Raw genomic sequence first — 19,029 nt, forward strand, 5'->3', positions numbered from 1 at the left:
ATGCCAAACTTATTTTAATGTTCTGTATCTTGGGCCAAAGTAACTCAAATAAATTGTAACAGTCATTGACACAAACGCTGTTTATAATAATGGTATTTTATGTGCTTGACTAGAAATGCATTTAATGTGCCCATCTCATTAAATGATTGGCCCCATCACGGCCCCCTCCCAGTAAAATGAGTCGAGAACCGCAGCTGAAATGTAGTGGATGTGTCTAAAGTCTAAAAATAAAAGACAGGATTACCGACTCACTTATTAAAAACACCGTCAGATTGTTGCTTTAATCCCCAGTTCCTCCTGTTCGCATGTCATCATTGAAAAAAAAACAAAAAACAAGATGCAATTTAAAATCTCCTTTTATTAGATTTTTTTTATTTATAGTTTACTTCTGAGGCACAGTAATACCCAAATAAAGAAAACACAAAAGGCAATCCATTTCCTTGACCCTGTGCTGCCTGTTGTGATCCCTGTAGCGTCCCTTCAAATAGCTTAGAGCTTTATTTTCACATTTAGCACCCACTTCAGCAGTCCGTTTGACACCAACCAGCACGTGGATGCATGCAGCTAACAACAACACACTGCAGACTGTCCTGCGACTCGGAGGCAGTGCCATGACTTCCATCATGACCCGGATATTGCTTTTGTTCATCACGGTCACATTGTTCAATAATTATTTGTGAAATATAATGCTTAGTTGGCTGGAGCATCTCACACACTGGTTCACCTTTTTATGTACAATAACACACTCAACATAGCACTGCACACAGGGTAAAAAATATATACCCAGCCTGAATACACACTATACAACAATCACATCTTTAAAAAAAAAAGTCCAAACACATTCACATTAACCATAAAGACTGCACAAATCTTCACCCCCCCAACACATACATCAGCTGATATGATTATTAGTCACATGCACTGGTCAAAGGTGGGGCGAGGGGGGGCATTCAGGCTCTTTCAAAATAATTATCTTACATACACCATGTGAATATTTCACCTGGAGGAGAAGGCAGGACTTCTGTAAACAGCTTGTTGGTGTTTTTTTGTTTTTCTCTTTAAATATAAATATGAATGAACAGCAGCACAGTGGAGTGCTGATGGAAGGCGCGAGGAGCGGTTAGCGTTAGCGAGTCTCATGCTGCGTTCAAGCCTCGTTAAAAGCTAAGAAATCTGCCGCGAGAAGAACAGTGGTTAAAAACAAGAAACTGCTTTGGAAAATTAGCTTAAAATAAACAATCTGGAAACATATTTAAATGAAGCAGGCGTTAATTGTAACTCAGAGGGGCCTCTCCGGGCCACAGATTTGGCGACTCCCGTCAATAAAAAGTGCGTGTAGTCCCGTGTGATATACAGTATGTCTGACAAGCAAACTCAAAACTATTTACAGAATTTACACAACTGAGTGGTTGTTTTTTTTCTCTCCATCAGATACAGCAGTCTGTCAGTTTCTCAGCAGGACAGAGGTGGAGGTCAGAGGAATGATGAGTGGTCTGTCCACACAGGTCGGTCACTGTGATGCCCTGGTTGCTTTATTAGTAGTCGTAGCCGTTGTCTTCGTACAGCTCCTCCGCACTGCCGACTCCATTCCCCACCTCTGGAGGGCGCCAGAGGAGTGAGACAAACAGTCAGTGTACTGGATAATGACATGCAGGGCTTTAAAATGGGGGGGGACTTAAAAAGAAAACAAGTATTGATATCATGCTAATAATACACATGTGGTTTGTTTGTGTTAGCTAATATTAGGCCTTGTGGATTTCTTCATGCCTTTTCACAATTTATTATGTAATTGTTAGATGTGTGCAGTTGTGAGCAACTCTGTTCAAAGTATTGGGTCCTTTACGGCTGCAGAATTTTTCGAATTGTTATCAAAATCTCAATATGGACTAGTGCAATATTTAAATTGCAGTAGGAGCAATTCCCACTAAAATTTCAAATCTTATCACAATTGAACAATCAGTCAAAAATAATCGCAATTATTTATATTTCCCAAATTGTGCAGCCCTTCTTTGAGTTGGTAAATGTAAATTAATCAATCCTTGAGGTGTATTACTTTTTGCACACTATGGCCCCGGTTTCTCTTTTATAGTACCGGTACATGTACATTCGACCAGTAGTACTGCCCGCCCCATAACACGTGTCTTTAATGGACTACAAGTCATTTATAAGATGAAATAGCATATGAATTTGCGTGCATTGATTCAACATCCCACTTGCATATACGTTATGTCATGACAGCATCTCAATAAAACAACGCACAATAAAGAAAGTCCAATAAGATTTTGGCTAATAGCATTTTTTTTTTAAATGCTATAAATATCACTATAGTTTAGTTGTGAATTATCATAGCAACTAATCGTGAAGTGAAAATCTGATATTGTGACAGCCTAACTTTACAACCACATCAGTTTGCAAGAAAAACACGTTTTCCCTTCTTATAGTATTTTAAAAGTACAGTAATCTCAATGGATAAGAACGTATTTAATCAAGATTTGAATTTAAGTGAAACATTTGTATTTCTACCCGATTGTGAAAAAAACTGACGCGTGTAGGCAATGATGAACGCATTTCTGCAGTTACACTCAAATAAGATGTGAAAATAGAAGAAAAAGGAGCGATTGAGTAGAAAGTCGAATGAAAATCATGAGCGGGAGAATTAGGTGGGACTGAAATGACTCACCTTTGACCCCCAGCTCTAGAGGCTGTCTAGACAGACTGGGGCGTCTATGAGCTCCCCTACACATGACGTAGTCTCCAGTGGGGGGGGCAGTGGGGGAGGATTGGTGCATGAAGGGATGGATTGTTGATGAAGGGGGGGGGGGGGGGAGTGTAGGCGGAGAGGAGTCAGGTAACGAGGGATGCAATGGAATAAAAGGAAGTAGTCCCTGCTGGTGGAAACATGGAGAGGAGGTGGAGCACATCACACAGGCCGCTTACTGGGGGTGACCTTCAACAGGAGAGGAAGAGGAAGAGGAGGAGCGTTCACAGACAGATGCATGCTGGGATGCAGAGACATGCTTATGACACTCAGGATTTCTCATCTTTAGGTTAACAGACAAGAGAGGAATTTCAAAGTCACAACAAACAACAACAACACGGTACAAAACATCCGGGGCGTAAACACGTCCTCTGGCTGCGAGGCTCTCACCTGAGAAGATGAGTTTCTCCTTCATCACGTTCAGGTCTCGGCTGGACCTCCGGACGGCGGCCGCGCTCAGCATGATCTGCTCCGGGTTGTAGCTGCGCATGCCGCTGGTTCGATACCTGGAGGGGGGGGGGGGGGCACGGTTAGGGTCAGAGGCCGTCTCAAGAAGCAGCGCTCAGGTGCTATGCTCCATAAATCTGGATGAGCTAACAGAAAACTGCAGGACTGCTGCTCTCCTTTTAAATCAAGGAGGAAGAATTTCCTCTTTGCAGTTGCCTTTTATTAAATTAAATAACTGTTATATCTGAGACTTTTTCTTGCATTTTAAACCTGTATATCTTATTCTATTTTAGCTTTTTTTATTTATTTGTATTCTCTTGTTTTTTTTAATGATTGTTCTCAAATGTAATTGTTGGTTTGTTTAGCACTGTGTCTTGATGCTTTTAATGTTTTTATTTTAAAGCACTTTGAATTGCCTTGTTGTTTAAATGTGCTACATAAATAAACTTGGCTTACCTTGAGTCAACAATTACATCCCTAAATAATGCAGTTTGTAGCTCAGGGACAGTTTTGGTCCGTAGAGGGAAAACGTCTACAGTTCAAAAACGAGCTACATGCCCAACTCATTGTTAGTGTGTCGTGCAGAGCCTTAAGATGAACACTAAACAATGAGGAACATTTTGTAATAAGGCACTCTTTATTAGGTGTGTATTGTTTAACTAATCCATTTAGTTAAATAGATTGTTATTTAAAACAGTGTGATCTGCAAATAACACTTTGCAGAGATTCAAAAAAGATATAACATGTTTTCAGTTGAAAGTCATTGTTCATAGTGCCCTGCATTTACTATATATCTATTGAATGTACTTTCTGGATGAATAATAATCAATACAATTAAATACAGGAACGTTTGCTCCAGTCTGTATTTATTGAATCATTATTTGTGTGTCAAAGCAAAGAGATTCATTTCCTGCACGTGAAAACGGCGCCTTTGCTTCAGTGAAAGCAACTTTGACTTCAATTAAATAACTTATAACTCTGAAGCATTGCTCAGAGCAACTGTAAGTGATGCTCAGAGAGGCTTTAAAAAATGCAAAAGAGCAAGCTCTTAGCTGGTCAGCATCGATAAAAGTCAATTCTGAGGCACTTCCCCTGATCAATGAATGCACAATCGTACTTCATTTGGACGTTTAGTCGTTGGGCTTAATAAGATGGAGAATACATTTAAATCTCATTGGAGACTTAATGCTGCGGATGTGTTGTGCTGTGTGGGTGGAAAGCATTTTATTAAGTCCGTAGGGATAAGGATGTGAGCTTCTTCCTCTAGAGGAAAGATGCAGCAGTGCAGTACAACGATTCAGGTGACATGGAGACAGAGAAAATAAATATAGGAAGAAAGGTAGAGAGAAAAATCTGATGAAGTTTAATGTCATAACAGAGAGAACGACAAGACAACTGAGAACAAATGGGAAAAAAAAGTCAAAAAGAAGGCAAAAAAAATGCGAGAAAAAAAAGAACGATGGATAAAGATGGTAAAAGACAGAAAGAGTGTGAAAGGAGAGAAGACTTTGGGTCAGGAGAGGTGACCCAGTTACCTGATCATGTGATAGCTGAGAGAAGAGGCCAGAATGCAGCAGAGGAGGAGAGCATGCACATCAGGCAGAGGAAGAGGACGAGGAAGAGGCGGAAAGGACGCAAAAAGGACAAAAGAAGGCAGGAGACAAGAGAGGTCAGTTTAAAAGCCAGCAGAAGCTACAGAAGAGCAGAGCACCGGGTCGTAGTGAAAAAGACAACAAAAAGGAGAGATCTCTGCCCTTCATCTCGGAAGCAACAGGAGGAAAGCCATCTGTCTCTCTCCAACGCAAAGAGCAAATGCTGCTGTAGGGTTCACATCGTTTAGCTTAGAAAACACATGCTCATAGGATCATCTTCATTACGCAGAAGTGCAGGAGGAGAACACAGCAAATATACATCATTACAGTTTATACACGACACTCCACACAATGCCATTTAGTCAGCGGTTCCTCTGTACGGTCATTATTGGCAAAGTATTGTTTTTTTTAAAGGGATCAAAACACAAGAGAACAGCATAATTATGTACAAGCTGTTAGTTTGTGTTCAGGTCAGATGGATTGAGAAAAAGTGTGTTGCATTGCATGGGAGATTTAAGAGAAGAGTGCTTGTTAATATTCAGTATTTAGTGACAGAATACACACACAAAGAGCAGTCTTTAGTTCCCTCTTTGTGCACCCGTGTGGTCATTGAGTGGCTGTACTTACTTCTGGAAAATGAATATTCCTATGACTACAGCGAAGGAGATAAGGTCCACAGACACCCACATCAGGCAGTATTCATCTGGTCTCTGGAAACACACACACACACACACACACACACGTTCATGGCAGAATCCACCACTGGGTGGCGCCTTGTGTCAACAAATCAATCTGTTATGTGAGCAGCCCCATTCAAACTGTGAATAAACACACTTTGATTCATAAATCTACATTAAAGAAAATACATTTGAATTGGGGAAACAGGGGATTATGCAGTCCCTTAAGATGTGCATTCATGTCAAAGTGTATTCAGAAGGCATTGCACTTGAACACAATCCCAAAAATGGTCAGTAATGTAATATAACAAGTTGAAAACCTGCATACAGACATTTTACCCCCTTAAACGGTATGAACACAGGCTTTTCCGTCAATGTACGTCCACTAAAGCTGCTTGTTTTGCCACTAGGCTTGTATTGTTATTACAAATTCCAACACTATGGAAAATAACATAAATGAATTCACTATATCCTTCTCTTGATGTGTACTGTTTTGCATTGTGTCCCACTCAGGGAGTAATCTCATTCTGAAATCACGCGATAAGACGTGACTTTGAGTCAGTGAGACTTGGGGAGCAGCTTTGCGTTATCAAAAAGACTTTCCATGTTAGCTGATTTATACGATGTGGATGAGTCAAAAACCTCTTAGGAGATTTCAAAACGAGACTTCTCCTTGAGCAATACTTAGACATAATGATAAACAGACTAGATCAAGCACAAGGTCGAGAAAGATGTTTTTGTCAGTAAGAAAAACTACACGATCCGAGCTTTAATAGCAAAACAAGCATTGACTTTAACACCATGCAATGGCAGATTTCCCTTGACTTCACAGTTGACAGCAGATGGCCCAGCAGATTAAACTCTTCCTGAACCACAGCGGGGGGGCCGGGGTCACTTCCACATGTTGTCATGCAGGGTCCCCATATGGTGCTACAGACGGGTAGAGCAGGCTGGTGAAACGATAGCAGAGCGGCACAGTGTGGGTGCTACCCAGGTTTTCAGAAGGGGATTGAACTAGAAAAGATGAGTCATGCACTACAGCGTCCACTACAGTGATAATGCACTTCATTCTACAGTGCAGAGGCCTCGAATGAGTGTTTAAAACTTAGAGTATATTATGCTCGCTGCAGGAAATAAAGGAGTTCGGTTGAAAGCTAAGAACCCTTGTTGGTATCATTTGTTAAAATCTCGTTTAGTCATGCAGAGGTGAGGAAGCTTAAGGAGAGGAGACAGGTTGTCATCTAATACCATCTACATGATACAACCTATAGCCAGTTTATGAGAGGTTTTACACTTTGAAATCCTGTTACCAAGCAGATATTTTACAGGCTGGAAGGTCAAATAGAAAGACTATGGTGGAAAAAAGAAAGCCTCACAGAGAAACTCACACTTTACACACAAAGAGCAAGAAGAAAAAGTCAAAGAAGAAGCTAAACAGCATGTCCTGTGTCCTTACCATGAGCCAGATGGGGTAAGGCACCTTTTTGAGGATATGTGAGGCCTCGGAGGAGACGGAGGACACCCCGCTGCACCAGAGCACCGAGTACAGCCAGGGCTCGTTGATGGTGTACAGCGTGATGCTGATGTTGCTCTGGGAGAAGTTTCTGAAGGAAAGGAAGAAGAAAAATACATATTTTATTATTACATTACATTACATTTCATTTAGCTGACGCTTTTATCCAAAGCGACTTACAATAAGTGCATTCGACCAAGAAGATACAAACTTGAAGAAAACATGTGTAAGCTTTCTGCTGTCCTGATGTCAATTGGGAGCTCATTCCACCATTTTGGAGCCAGGATAGCAAACCCACGTGTTTTGCTGATGGGAGCTTGGGTCCCCCTCGCATGAATCCCATAAGGGCACGTCTTTTAATTAAAATCTGTGTGGAGCTGTGCCCACCTGATAACAGTAGCAGGTTTATGTGTGTGTTCCTACCCGATCTCCTGCGTGCTGGCCTTGTTGTATCGGAGCAGCAGCCGGCTGATGCCGTCCAGATTGAGTCGCTTGAGTCTCCGTTTCTCCACTGAGGTCTGGATCAGACCGGGGGCCAGCTGCCTCACCTGAGCTCTGTGTTCATCTGGAGTCCACATCACCTTCACACAGCACAACACAAACTGTTCTTACACTGGTCCCAATCACACTTTGTGTCATTTATCACATCATTAATGACGCATGGTCTGAATGAACATATATAGTAAAAGGAAATCACCAAGACAGGAGGTAGTCGTGGAAGCCACCTGTCAATCACAAGGTAGCCTTGCCATAAAGCAGGGGTGGGGCCTCTGGGCCGTATACGGTCCGCGAGACCATTTGGTACGGCCCTCGAGGTAATTTATAAACACACGCAACATTTTTTAAAAAAGAAATCTAGACCGCAAAATAATTAAACAATCGAGTGCCTGTTTTTCCTGGCCAAGGACAGGTTCCTTGAACACAACACGAGCCTAACGTGCCATCACGTGGTATATGTCTCGTCTGATAGGGGTGTAGAGTGCTGACGGAGAGCACCGGAACGCCGCTCCGGCACTTCAAAAATTGTAGTACACATAACGAGCCGTACACATGCCGCAGTTTTTGTGTGGCTGTGTCCTTAGTTGAAAGCCCAGTGGCATCTGTTCATCTGTCATACTGATCATACAATAAGGCCATCGAAAAGAATATGCTACATTACAGTGGAACTACTTCTAGATCTTTGTGTGTCATTCAAGCTTGGCTGTGTGTGTGTGTGTGTGTGTGTGTGTGTGTGTGTGTGTGTGTGTGTGTGGCACGAGCACATTTTGTTTGAGCGAGCGAGCGAGAGAGAGAGAGCGGTACCGGGGATTGTTAGCATCTGGTTAGCTAGCTATGCTAACGAATATAAGGAGCAATCAGGTGGAAGAGAGCTCTCTCTCCTGACAGACTGAGATGCTCAAATAACCTCAGCTCAGTGAGTTAAAGGCTGACCTTTATATGATCATTATAGTTGTAAAAAAATAAGAGAATAAATGAAAAACAGGTATAAAATACTATGACAGTAAAATAAAGTTGTTATTAATAAACAAGAATACAGTTTAAAAGGGGAGTGATTTGTAAAATATCCATAAGCACTTTGGTTAACGTGGGTTGTTTTTAAATGTGCTTTATAAATAAATGTGATTGATTGATTGATTGATAAAGAAAAATAAAATCTGCTTACAGTTCTGTTTCATATGGGTTTTGAGAGATGTATCCATAGATCTCTTAATGTTGCTCTCAAAGTGCACCAGATTGATGCTTTTAACATCAACATTTAAAATAAAATCTTCCCGGGGGAGCATGCCCCCCCCCCCCCCGACCCCCCTAGAGGAGGTTAGGTCCCCCCTACTGAAATCATGACCACATGGATAGGATACTAAATACATTTGCACACATCTTGTGTCCATATCTTTCTGTTTTGGTGGTCATGCCACAACCGTGCGCATGCATGCATACACGAGTCATGGTAAGATATCTGGATTAAGAGGTTGCTTTTTCTTTGCACAGCATGAAAGAAAGGCGAAATGAATGGGCTGTGATTTTAGTATTTTTAAGCAGAGGTCAATAATTTGTACGGCCCTCGGAGGATGTTGTAAAAATTGAAATGGCCCTTGAGAGGAAAAAGGTTCCCCACCCCTGCCATAAAGCATAAGCTGTTTTATCTATTTAAACATGTATTTCACAATAAAAAGGACCATTCTTTACAATATGAGCATGCTTCTGCATTGAAACAACCTTGAAACTAGTGATTTCGACAATATACTGGTCAGGAAAATGATTACTTGGGAAATTCTCTGGGAGTGGGGTCTGGGAATATGGGAGAATAAATCCACACATCTAGTTGCTCAAAATAGATATCTAGACATACTGCTATGGAAACATCACAACGCGGATCGAGTGTATCTAAGCCTTCAGTCCCTACTCACCAGGCTCTGAGGAACCCCAGATTCCTGCACAGCCTGCAGTGTATCATTGATCCAGCTGTAGTAGCAGGGGTGCTCCGGAGGGGGTCTCCTGAGCCGGAAAACCACCGTGCTGTTGTGATAGGAAGCCAGCCGCAGAAGCTGCTCCAGGCTACACACACTCTGATTGGCTATCAGCCGCTTCTCACTCGACGACAGGGTGTGCACCGTCCAGAAAGGGTCATCCTGAAACACAGGGAGGGAGATGCATGAGGACGAAGATCAGATATGTTTAACACAGGTGTCAGTTTTATTACAGTTACAAAAATAAACAAAATAGTATATAATAACATGAAGTAATTTAATTTGCATTTTTTGAAAATCTGTAAACCTGCTTTCTTTATCCTAGTTACTCTAAACCAAAGCTTCCATCCTTTATAAGTAGTGCGTATGGAAGCCTACAGCAGATACATTTAGTGGAATATATTGTGTATATATTCCTTGTTTCCTTCACATCCCTTCCTGCTTCACTGCTCCCTGTCAAAGGATACAAGAGAAGAAGACGAGATGCATCTTATATAGGTCTTCCATAGTGTGCTTCACTTCCTTCCTTTTTGCTCTGTCATTTTAACATTCAACATTTTAATACAGATCAGGACAAATATACACGTGGACATCATACTATGGCAGATAATTGTCATGATTATGCACAGAACTGCTGAGGCTTTTTCTTGAAATCCAGCTCACATGCAATGTAGAGAGACTGAGAGCGAGTGTGGAAAACAATTTAGATTGAGACAAATGTTGACGTAGAAGAGGCATCACAGCCAACTGTCTTTGCACGCTAATCTGAATGATGAAATATAAACTTCATTTCAAAATAACATGAATTTGAACCTACATTTAGAGTGCATGCATTTAAATTGAATAGAAATCAAATACATGACCGGAGGGTGCTGTAGAAAACACAGCCGAGGAGTATCTCAGTTCATGAAAAGCAATGTTTCTACATCACTGCATCTTGGTCAAGTTTATACTGATTCTCTTTCTGACAGAATGTGAAATAACATGGATTTACACAATCTGCAGCAAATGGCTGAACAAGAATAAAGAAGCAGGTCAATTTTACATTTCTTGTAGAGTATGGTATGCAGGGAAGAATAATTGGGTCCCACACAGTTTCTGCACACTTCTTATGGCTTGTTTGTCAGCGTGCTTTCATCCTGTTTGGCCCTCAGCAGGTTGAAACCAAACAATTATTTTGAAGCACTAGTTGACCCTCTGCAAACAGAAGAACTTCTCAAAAGCATTAATGGATCCCAGAATTCAGATGAAATAGGCGTACTAATGATTCAATAGGCTAATGACCTTTATCTCACATCACCACACCACACAATGCTGTCGAACAGTTAAAATGGCTTCATCAGCAACCACAAACTACCTTGAGGAACCACTGTCCGGCGTTGAGCTGCCGCAGATCTGTCCAGTTGAAGGATGAGGCATCTTCCATGTGTCTGTCGGGGAAAACCTTCCCCACGTCTGTGGTCCTCCGCAGGGTGAGGTCGTGCATCAGGAAAGGCACTCCGTCCACACTGATGATCAGAGGTGGGAGCAGAGTTAGGCGATGCACTTTATGGTAAGGCAACATCTAGATATTTGTTTTTAACCCGCTGACATCAAATACAAGAACAGGGTCACACATCTTTTTATAATAATTCAAACTGAGCAAGCTTAAAAAGGACTCAAAAGGATCAGCAGAGTTAACTGTCTCTCTAGTGAAGGCTTAAAGGAATAATAGCTTTCAAAAGGATGTCATATTTATTCAGATAAGAGCAGAACAGACAAGACTTGGTTAGAGCGGATAAGTCTTGAAATAATGTCAAATAAAAAAAAGGAAAAGGGAGTAGAGACAAGACCAAAGTGTATTGTGAGTCTTTATTTAAAAAAAGCTGCTGATCAATATTTGAATACCAAATGACTTCTCTTTTATAACAAGAGCAAATAAAAATGCCCTCCCATTACTTAATATTTGCATATCAAATTCTTTGCAGACAAAAACAATGCCTTCCCTGTGTGGATACAAGTGTGTGTGTGTGTGTGTGTGTGTGTGTGTGTGTGTGTGTGTGTGTGTGTGTGTGTGTGTGTGTGTGTGTGTGTGATCTGCTGGAGTCTCACTGGCGCTCTGGCTGTCATCAAGTCTAATTACTCAGCACAGCCAGGAGCTCACCTGTCAGCGGCCTGCACCAATCACACACCCAGTCACCTCTACTGTACAGTGAGCGAACACACACAACCACACACCCACCCACACACACACACACACACACACCGGTTTCTCATACAGGAATAGAGTCAGAATCAAAGATGACAAAACGTGGAGCTCTAACTCACAACAGGGCAACACCCCCCCCCCCACACTTTTATATAATCAGTCATCTTCCATCACTGCACATGCATGAGTAGACATGTACAGGAACTATCCATCACTAACCATGGCCATACAGAACCCTTACTCTGTCTGACGAGAGAGTAACACAATTTGCTAACACAGAATATGTGTAACTTGTCTTTAAAGTACATAGAGATATTAAAACTCAACGTGACAGAAACATCAATGCTTTTAGTCATATTTAAAACATGGGGCAGTGGGACAGGTTAGCTTCGTGTGACCAAAGTTAGTACCACGACAACAAACACGTGAAAAAAGAAGAAATCACCTGCCAAAACCTTTTTGTTATTGTTTTAAAGACACATTTTTCCAGAGCGACCCGGAAGGATTATCCCTGCAAAATCCCTTTCTTAATTCATACATACATCAACAATAATTAAGATCAGACTTTTAAAACTAGATTTGTTGTTCCTATTTGCCTCTCTTGGCTTCCATAAACCAAACAGCGAGGCAGAATGTAGGGATACTAAATAACTCCATTTATCTGGCGTGTGTGTGTGTACCTGATAGCCACGTCAGCCTCCAACCCGGTGACGTTCATCTGCAGAGCGCGCTGGAAAGACCACATTGTGTTCTCTGGAGCAAGCTGGAGAAACACACACACACGAAGTCCTCTTACAATGACCTCATCAGAAACTGAAAACCCTACCACTGCTGAAGAAAATCATAAATCATAAAATGCTGATTATTATTATTATTATACATATTATCAATTAAGTTGTGTTACAACATCAAAAATAAACATGAATGTGGTGCATCATAGATGTGAAAATAGACTCCTTCCTTTTGAACATTTTGTTAAATGAAATGGAGCAGAGACGAGGATTGCTCTTTAAAGGTCCCATATCATGCTTTTCCGGTTATTACCCGTCCCCTTGTGTGTTATGAAGGTTTTTATGCATGTAAACGGTCTGCAGAGTCACAAACCCTCAAAGTACACCCTGTAGCGAGTAAAACTCTAACACAGAAAATACCCCAAAATGCCTCGTTGGAGATTTCTCATTTTCCAATGTTTTCTTCCTGGGTATCGCTACGTAGGGATACCCAGTAGCCACACCCTCTGCCAGCCTTTCACGAAACAAAGCTTCCCAAACCTTTCAGCGATTCATGCCGGATATGTACAGCGTAGGGCACTGAAGAACGATGCTGTTCCTACTTTGTTTGGACCAGCGGGAGATTCGGGTACACAACCTGTAAGTATTCATTGTTGTTTGTGTATTTATGATGTTTAAAACAAACAAGGTATCTACCACGACTGTTTAAATGGGTAAACGTTTTTCGGACTACTACGTTGGGATCACGGAGAAATGCTCTCCGCAGACCCATTCTCACAGCGTTATAAACCTTTTTCTTACTCAATATCAAGCCACACTTATTGTTTTTACTTCGGCTGTGAGTGTTTGTGTGTGCTCAGGATGAGTTTTGCTTGTTCTCCTGTATCGCCGAGCAGCTCACACAGCTGCGAGGAGCTGCGAGCCTCAACGAGCCTCTCAGCTTCGCGACCAATCAGAGCACACTGGGCTCACAGGGAGGGGGGGCAGGAGCTCCAACAAGCCGTTTAGGGCAGAGAGTGAATACCGGTGAAGACACATACTTTACAGAGATGCTGTATGAGAAACCAATGTGAGTTTGGAAAATTGCACAGTATAAATCTATTTTAGTATACCTCAACAATGGAATTATGATCAGTGGAAATGGCCATGACATGGGATCTTTAACTCAAGTCAAGGCTATGATTCATATCACACCATTAGGTTAACATCACTTACTAGAAAAGCATTTTCCTATGAGACCGTGTGAGTAAAGCTAATGATTTGGAAACACAGGAGAGGAATAATGCCGTAATCAATACAGAGTCCTTCTGGTAAACAGATTTCAGTCATGTGACCACATTTCTCACAGCATCGCAGAACCACTCCCAATTTTAGATTCCGCTGTAAGGATCGATCGCTCAACACAAATACCACAAACAGCAGCAGGGTGTGTTTTGGATCGCGCGAGTAACTGTCACGAATAACTGGGAATCCTCCTTCATTTTCCTTCCAAGTGTTGCATAACACCGAGTCAGACGCTGTGCCAAGAACATCAATCACTCTTCAGGTAATATTTACAAGCTATACATGAATCCAAGCACATAAATCAAATATAAAAAGCAAAAACGTGCTTATGTTTGCATTAATCAGATTTGAACATGGCCTTCTGATGCATACTTAACTAACAGGCTGTAATAAGAGTTTTTTAAAACTGTATTTGAGTCTAAAATGTTAGCTGTGAGAGAGATGATGTGAAGTGATGGCAGTGAACGTGATTATTAGTAATGTCTAAATCGATTTTCTTTCACAGCAAGTTGCCAAGTCTTTGCAAGACACAACTGCAGAAAAAAATCCAGTAGAACATATTTCCCTCCCATACATCACACAGTGAGAGCGCAAAGCTCCCACTGGGTTATGTTTGTAGACTATTTTCAGTTGCACTACACCAAGGTCATTAATAGACTAGAATAGCTCTGGGAATCGCAGAAGAAGAAAAATGAATAAAAAACAACAGGAACAAATATCTGTTTGCAGTTTTCCTTCTGCCTTCTCCAAATCACAATCTTTGGCAGTGTGAAAGATGTGAAAATACAATTTGTTTATTGTTGCCTGGTTTATTACCACATTCAGATGTATGGTAGTTGTCAGCAGACTCACCATGGGGGCTCCTTGGTGGCCAATGACATCAGGGGCGTTGTTTGAGGGTGCTGGGGTCCATGATGCAGGGGGAGGAGATGTACAGCGGCACCACGTAGAGACCCAGCAGCACACTGAGATACAGCAGCACCACTACCACCTGGAACACTGGGAGAAGACAGACCATAATACAATTGTGACTGATATATATGGTGTGATAACAAACGTTGAAGGTTGGGAAGTGTGCTTATTTGCAGACACGAAAGCCACCCTCATGTCTGTAAGGTATATATGAAGCTACGACAGCAGTCAGCTAGCTTAGCATTAGGACTTCAGACAGGGGAAACAGTTAGCCTAGCACTGTCCAAGGGAAAATAATCAGCCTAACAGCCCATCTAATGCTCACTAATGAACCGTTAACTTGTTTGATGTATCTGTTCAAACAACTAATCATTAAATCTTCTTAACAACTCTTCATTGCCCTTTTTTGGTTCCTGAGCAATGCACCTGCCATGACATAGCTGCATCTCTTAGCGATGATAGAGCGTTCATGTCATGTGGGTGCAGAAGCTCACAGGAACATAGAGACTGTACCAAGGCGTCCTGTTTTGCTGTGTCACAGTTTATAGGGGTCTGCGCGCATCTCTGTGTACATTACACAGTGTACATAACGCACTAATAAAAAATGTCCCATAAATCCCAAGAGCTTGTACTCCGCACTGCTCCTCCTGTCTTCAGCAAAACACCAACAAAGCCTGAAGTAGTTTTGATGAAAGTTTGCAAGAATATTAAAGCACTGACATACCTATATTGCACTTTAGTTGCATATTAAAATGGGACATGTTTTTGGCAAAAAATGACCATGGTGACTGTGACAGCTCCTGCCTATCTCCTAAAGTCTTGATTATTGTTTGTCCCTGAATGTAACACAGATCGTGGGAGTGTCAGATGAGAGCACCTGGTTGTCGCATTACTGGAGATTAAAAGCTCCTATCCCGAGTGGCTCTCACTCTTTTTCCCTGATCTCCTTCCTGAGAGCATCTCCGGACCTTTGTTTGGTGTTTCCTTTGGTTTGTACACCTTGCACTACATAATGCTCTCACATTCACATCTACACTACTGATATTACTCACAAACATTCCTCATACTGGTAGTTATGTCTTTATTTGTTTGCTTTTTTATAATAAATAGCGCGTTATAATTTTTTTTTTGCACAATAACAATGTTGGCACCTTCACCTGGGTGACTAATACAGTACATACGCCAAGGTAGTCTCTTGTAGCAAACATCCTACAGTTGGATTAACTATTAAATCCACAGCACTGAACTTCACGAGAAAGGAATGTTTGATGTAAGAGGTTGATGAATTTTGAAGTTAATTATCAGTATTTTGCATGGGTACGTACAGTGTATGACAACATTGCCATCAGGGGCCAAGGAGAACACATTTGCCCTGCTTTCAGCTCAACGGAAGTGAGAGATGAAGGCTGCAAGTGGGAGCGCACACACACACTCATGGGAATGTATTCGTTTCAAGGTCAGGGTGGGGTTGACTCTTGTTACGAACAGGAGACTCACACACGGACACACTCACTCACATCCTCTCTGGTATTTGGAAGATGCTCAAGTGTGGCCTAGACATTTCCACCTCATCATGTCTCTCCAAAAGCAGAAACTAAAATATATCCAGGACTTTTATAACATTAATATTTCCCATAGCACAAACTGTTGTCCATAGTCATAAAAAAGACATTTTATGATTTACATGAATGATTACACACATTAAATCAATATTACTACAAGGCTCTCTTTGTTCAGAAGACAATAAAACTGGTACATAAATGACTTTCGATTCTATTCTACACCAACGGCAGCGAGAGTGAGAACACTCACTAAGAGATCCTAATCCCCAAAAAGACTCGAGGAGAAACAATCCAAGGTGTACCGACTGGAAAACATCACATGAGCCCGTAGGAATGTTCGTTATCTCCGACACCCTGGGTGGAGGTCCTGGCCTCTGTCTACATAGAGTTAATCATTCACCACTCTTCCTACCATGTGTGTGTGTTTGTGTGTTGATGTGTGTGTGGCAGACAGGGCACAGCGGGTAAGAGTAACTTGTACTCTTTGTTGCAGAAGTAAACATACTTGTTTTCTCTGAGCGGGCGACCTGTCCCGCCACGATCCACGACAGCGCTGTGACCGCAGCCAGAGCCCCTATGTGCAGGAACGGACCTGTGGCCTGGACAGAGAGGTGAGGAAGAGTAGGGAGGATGAAGGAAATAGGATATAGAGAAATGGAGACAAAGGGGAAACAAGAGTCAGAGAAGACAGTCAGCAAAAGAGAAGAGAAACAAAAGGAAAAGACAGAGAGGCATTGAATTATACACATTATCTGGGGTTAAGACATTGTTAACATCACTCGGAGATAATAACTATAATTTGTAGAGGCTTTCAATGTCAATGGCATCAGTTTCAGAGGAGTAGCGCGTCCACTTCAATCACACAGTCATGGTGGTGAAATAATCTCACAGGGACACACTAATTATAAGCTTCTCACAACTCCTCGAAAATCGTTTAGCTGTTAATTGTTAGGACAGGGTATATGCAGGAATCCTGAAGTCAAATGTAATACCTTTTAAGACCTTTTTTAAGACCCTTTCCATACATTTTAAGACCTCATCGCCACTTCGAGTTCTAACCGGTTACATTGGCGACACACTTTACCTCACATTTACTATATACAGTATTGATTGTCCTTCCTCCTTATCTTCCAACCATTTGGACGCAAACTTGCATTTCCCCATAACGACGTTGTTTAACAACCGGCGTAAACGGACCTTCGCGCGCTATCAAGCAGTGAGCGTGCGAAGTCCTGTTCAGATGACGTCAAATCCAACGGGATGCCGTAAATAAACTACACAGAATCACACTACACACCTACGCAATGATTACATTCAAACTTTAGAATACAACCTCTTTGGACAATTTATATACTTATTGAAAACAAGCTACAAAATATAATACCTTGGAAAATGCCATTTAATACTTTTTAATAGCCTTCATTTTCGCTAAATTGATATATCAACTTTTAATACTTTTTACGACCCCGCGGACACCCTGTAGGAGGATAAATGTGGATTGACTGTTTTCTCACCAGCACCAAGGATTTTCTTGTAAGAGAACAACAAAATAATAATAATAATATATATAGATATTTACTGTTAAAACTTCATGTACCTATTAAAAGGTAGGATTGATTGATTTAGATACTTATTTATTAATATCAGATTGATACCAGGCTAAAAAAAAGGTACAAATGTGAAACTAAATGTTTTCAACCCTCACTTCCTCATCCAGGTAAAAGTGGTTACAGTTCAAATATTTGATCACAAACCAATGGTCAAAGTCTAGGTTGTTAAGTAGGAATAATAAACTGCCTCGACTTTGTGTCGCACTCAGTTAAGTATTTGAACGTTCAATCATCAGTGATGTAAAAGCCGTGAAACATGGCTTTGTGGTTTCGCTGTGTTTCAGTGTGCTGACCTGCAGCGAGATGGGGATGACATCCCACTCTTGCCCCCATGTTTGATTGACAGATATCACCCCGATAACGGTGGTGAGCAGAGCAGCAGTCACTCCTATCTGTAGAGACAGAGAGAGAGAGAAAGAGATACAAAAAATCAGAGGGGCTGTCACTTTGGATAAATACATGTTCACTCCCACACACACTAGATTAACCTCCAAATGGCCCTCAGCCCTTTCACACCCAAAACAGTGTTTGGTCCATGCATTTGATTTGCATATAACATTTTAGACTCAGTACAAATGGTGACAGATAGAAACAGAAATACACATCACAGACAAAAATAGATGCATAATGCAAAACATCAACCACCTTCCACTTCCCATTTGTCACAACACACACGCCAACACAGTTGCTCCGTCTCACATTTGGCACATTACCTTATGGAGCCAGTGCAAATTTAGCTGTTGCCCAAGTGCAACGTGGCAAAGTGCTAGAACCTAAAAAGAGAAAAGCATGTCAAGTTAGAACTTTTTTTAAATGATCTGCTGCTTAACAAATCGCAAATTGTTCAACATAACCATAGTCCTGACAACGCAAGCAATCACTACAGAGGCAATATGATGAACACGACTTGTTTAACATCCCCACAGTGAATATGATGTAGGACTGACCATTAAGAATGCAATGTAGGTGAAGCCAGCAGCAGTGGTGGCCAGGATGGGAACAGTGCCATCACTCCACTCCCCAGAGCGGTTGTACAGGAACCTGAGGAGAAAAAAACATGTGAAAAATAAATCTCATAACATCAGCTCACCTGCATTTCATTATTACTAATGGTATTGAAGGGTTAAAGAATAGATGCGATTGAGCTGCAACAAGCATTTTGTTTTATATTTTCTCTTTTTTTAATAAAACAATGCCTTAAAGGACCCATGACATGCTTTTCCAGTTATTACCCGCCCCCTTGTGTGTTATGTAGCTTTTTCTGCATGTAAACGGTCTGCAAAGTCA

The 19,029-nt window shown here is 41.4% G+C and overlaps 1 protein-coding gene across 1 annotated transcript in view; it reads right to left on the bottom strand.

The window, feature by feature from the left end:
• Positions 1 to 338: 338 nt before the first annotated feature.
• Positions 339 to 19,029, bottom strand: part of gdpd5b (glycerophosphodiester phosphodiesterase domain containing 5b) — a 52,303-nt gene continuing 33,612 nt past the window's right edge. The window contains 14 exon segments of the mRNA XM_034114871.1: positions 339 to 1,597; positions 3,149 to 3,264; positions 5,425 to 5,507; positions 6,931 to 7,078; positions 7,411 to 7,568; positions 9,396 to 9,617; positions 10,813 to 10,963; positions 12,324 to 12,406; positions 14,511 to 14,543; positions 14,545 to 14,657; positions 16,638 to 16,731; positions 18,036 to 18,134; positions 18,456 to 18,515; positions 18,690 to 18,783. Of these exon segments, the coding sequence (XP_033970762.1) occupies positions 1,428 to 1,597; positions 3,149 to 3,264; positions 5,425 to 5,507; positions 6,931 to 7,078; positions 7,411 to 7,568; positions 9,396 to 9,617; positions 10,813 to 10,963; positions 12,324 to 12,406; positions 14,511 to 14,543; positions 14,545 to 14,657; positions 16,638 to 16,731; positions 18,036 to 18,134; positions 18,456 to 18,515; positions 18,690 to 18,783 (1,624 nt within the window). The 3' untranslated portion in view covers positions 339 to 1,427.

The sequence above is a fragment of the Trematomus bernacchii genome, unplaced genomic scaffold (assembly GCF_902827165.1).
Source record: "Trematomus bernacchii unplaced genomic scaffold, fTreBer1.1, whole genome shotgun sequence".
Lineage (NCBI taxonomy): Eukaryota > Metazoa > Chordata > Actinopteri > Perciformes > Nototheniidae > Trematomus > Trematomus bernacchii.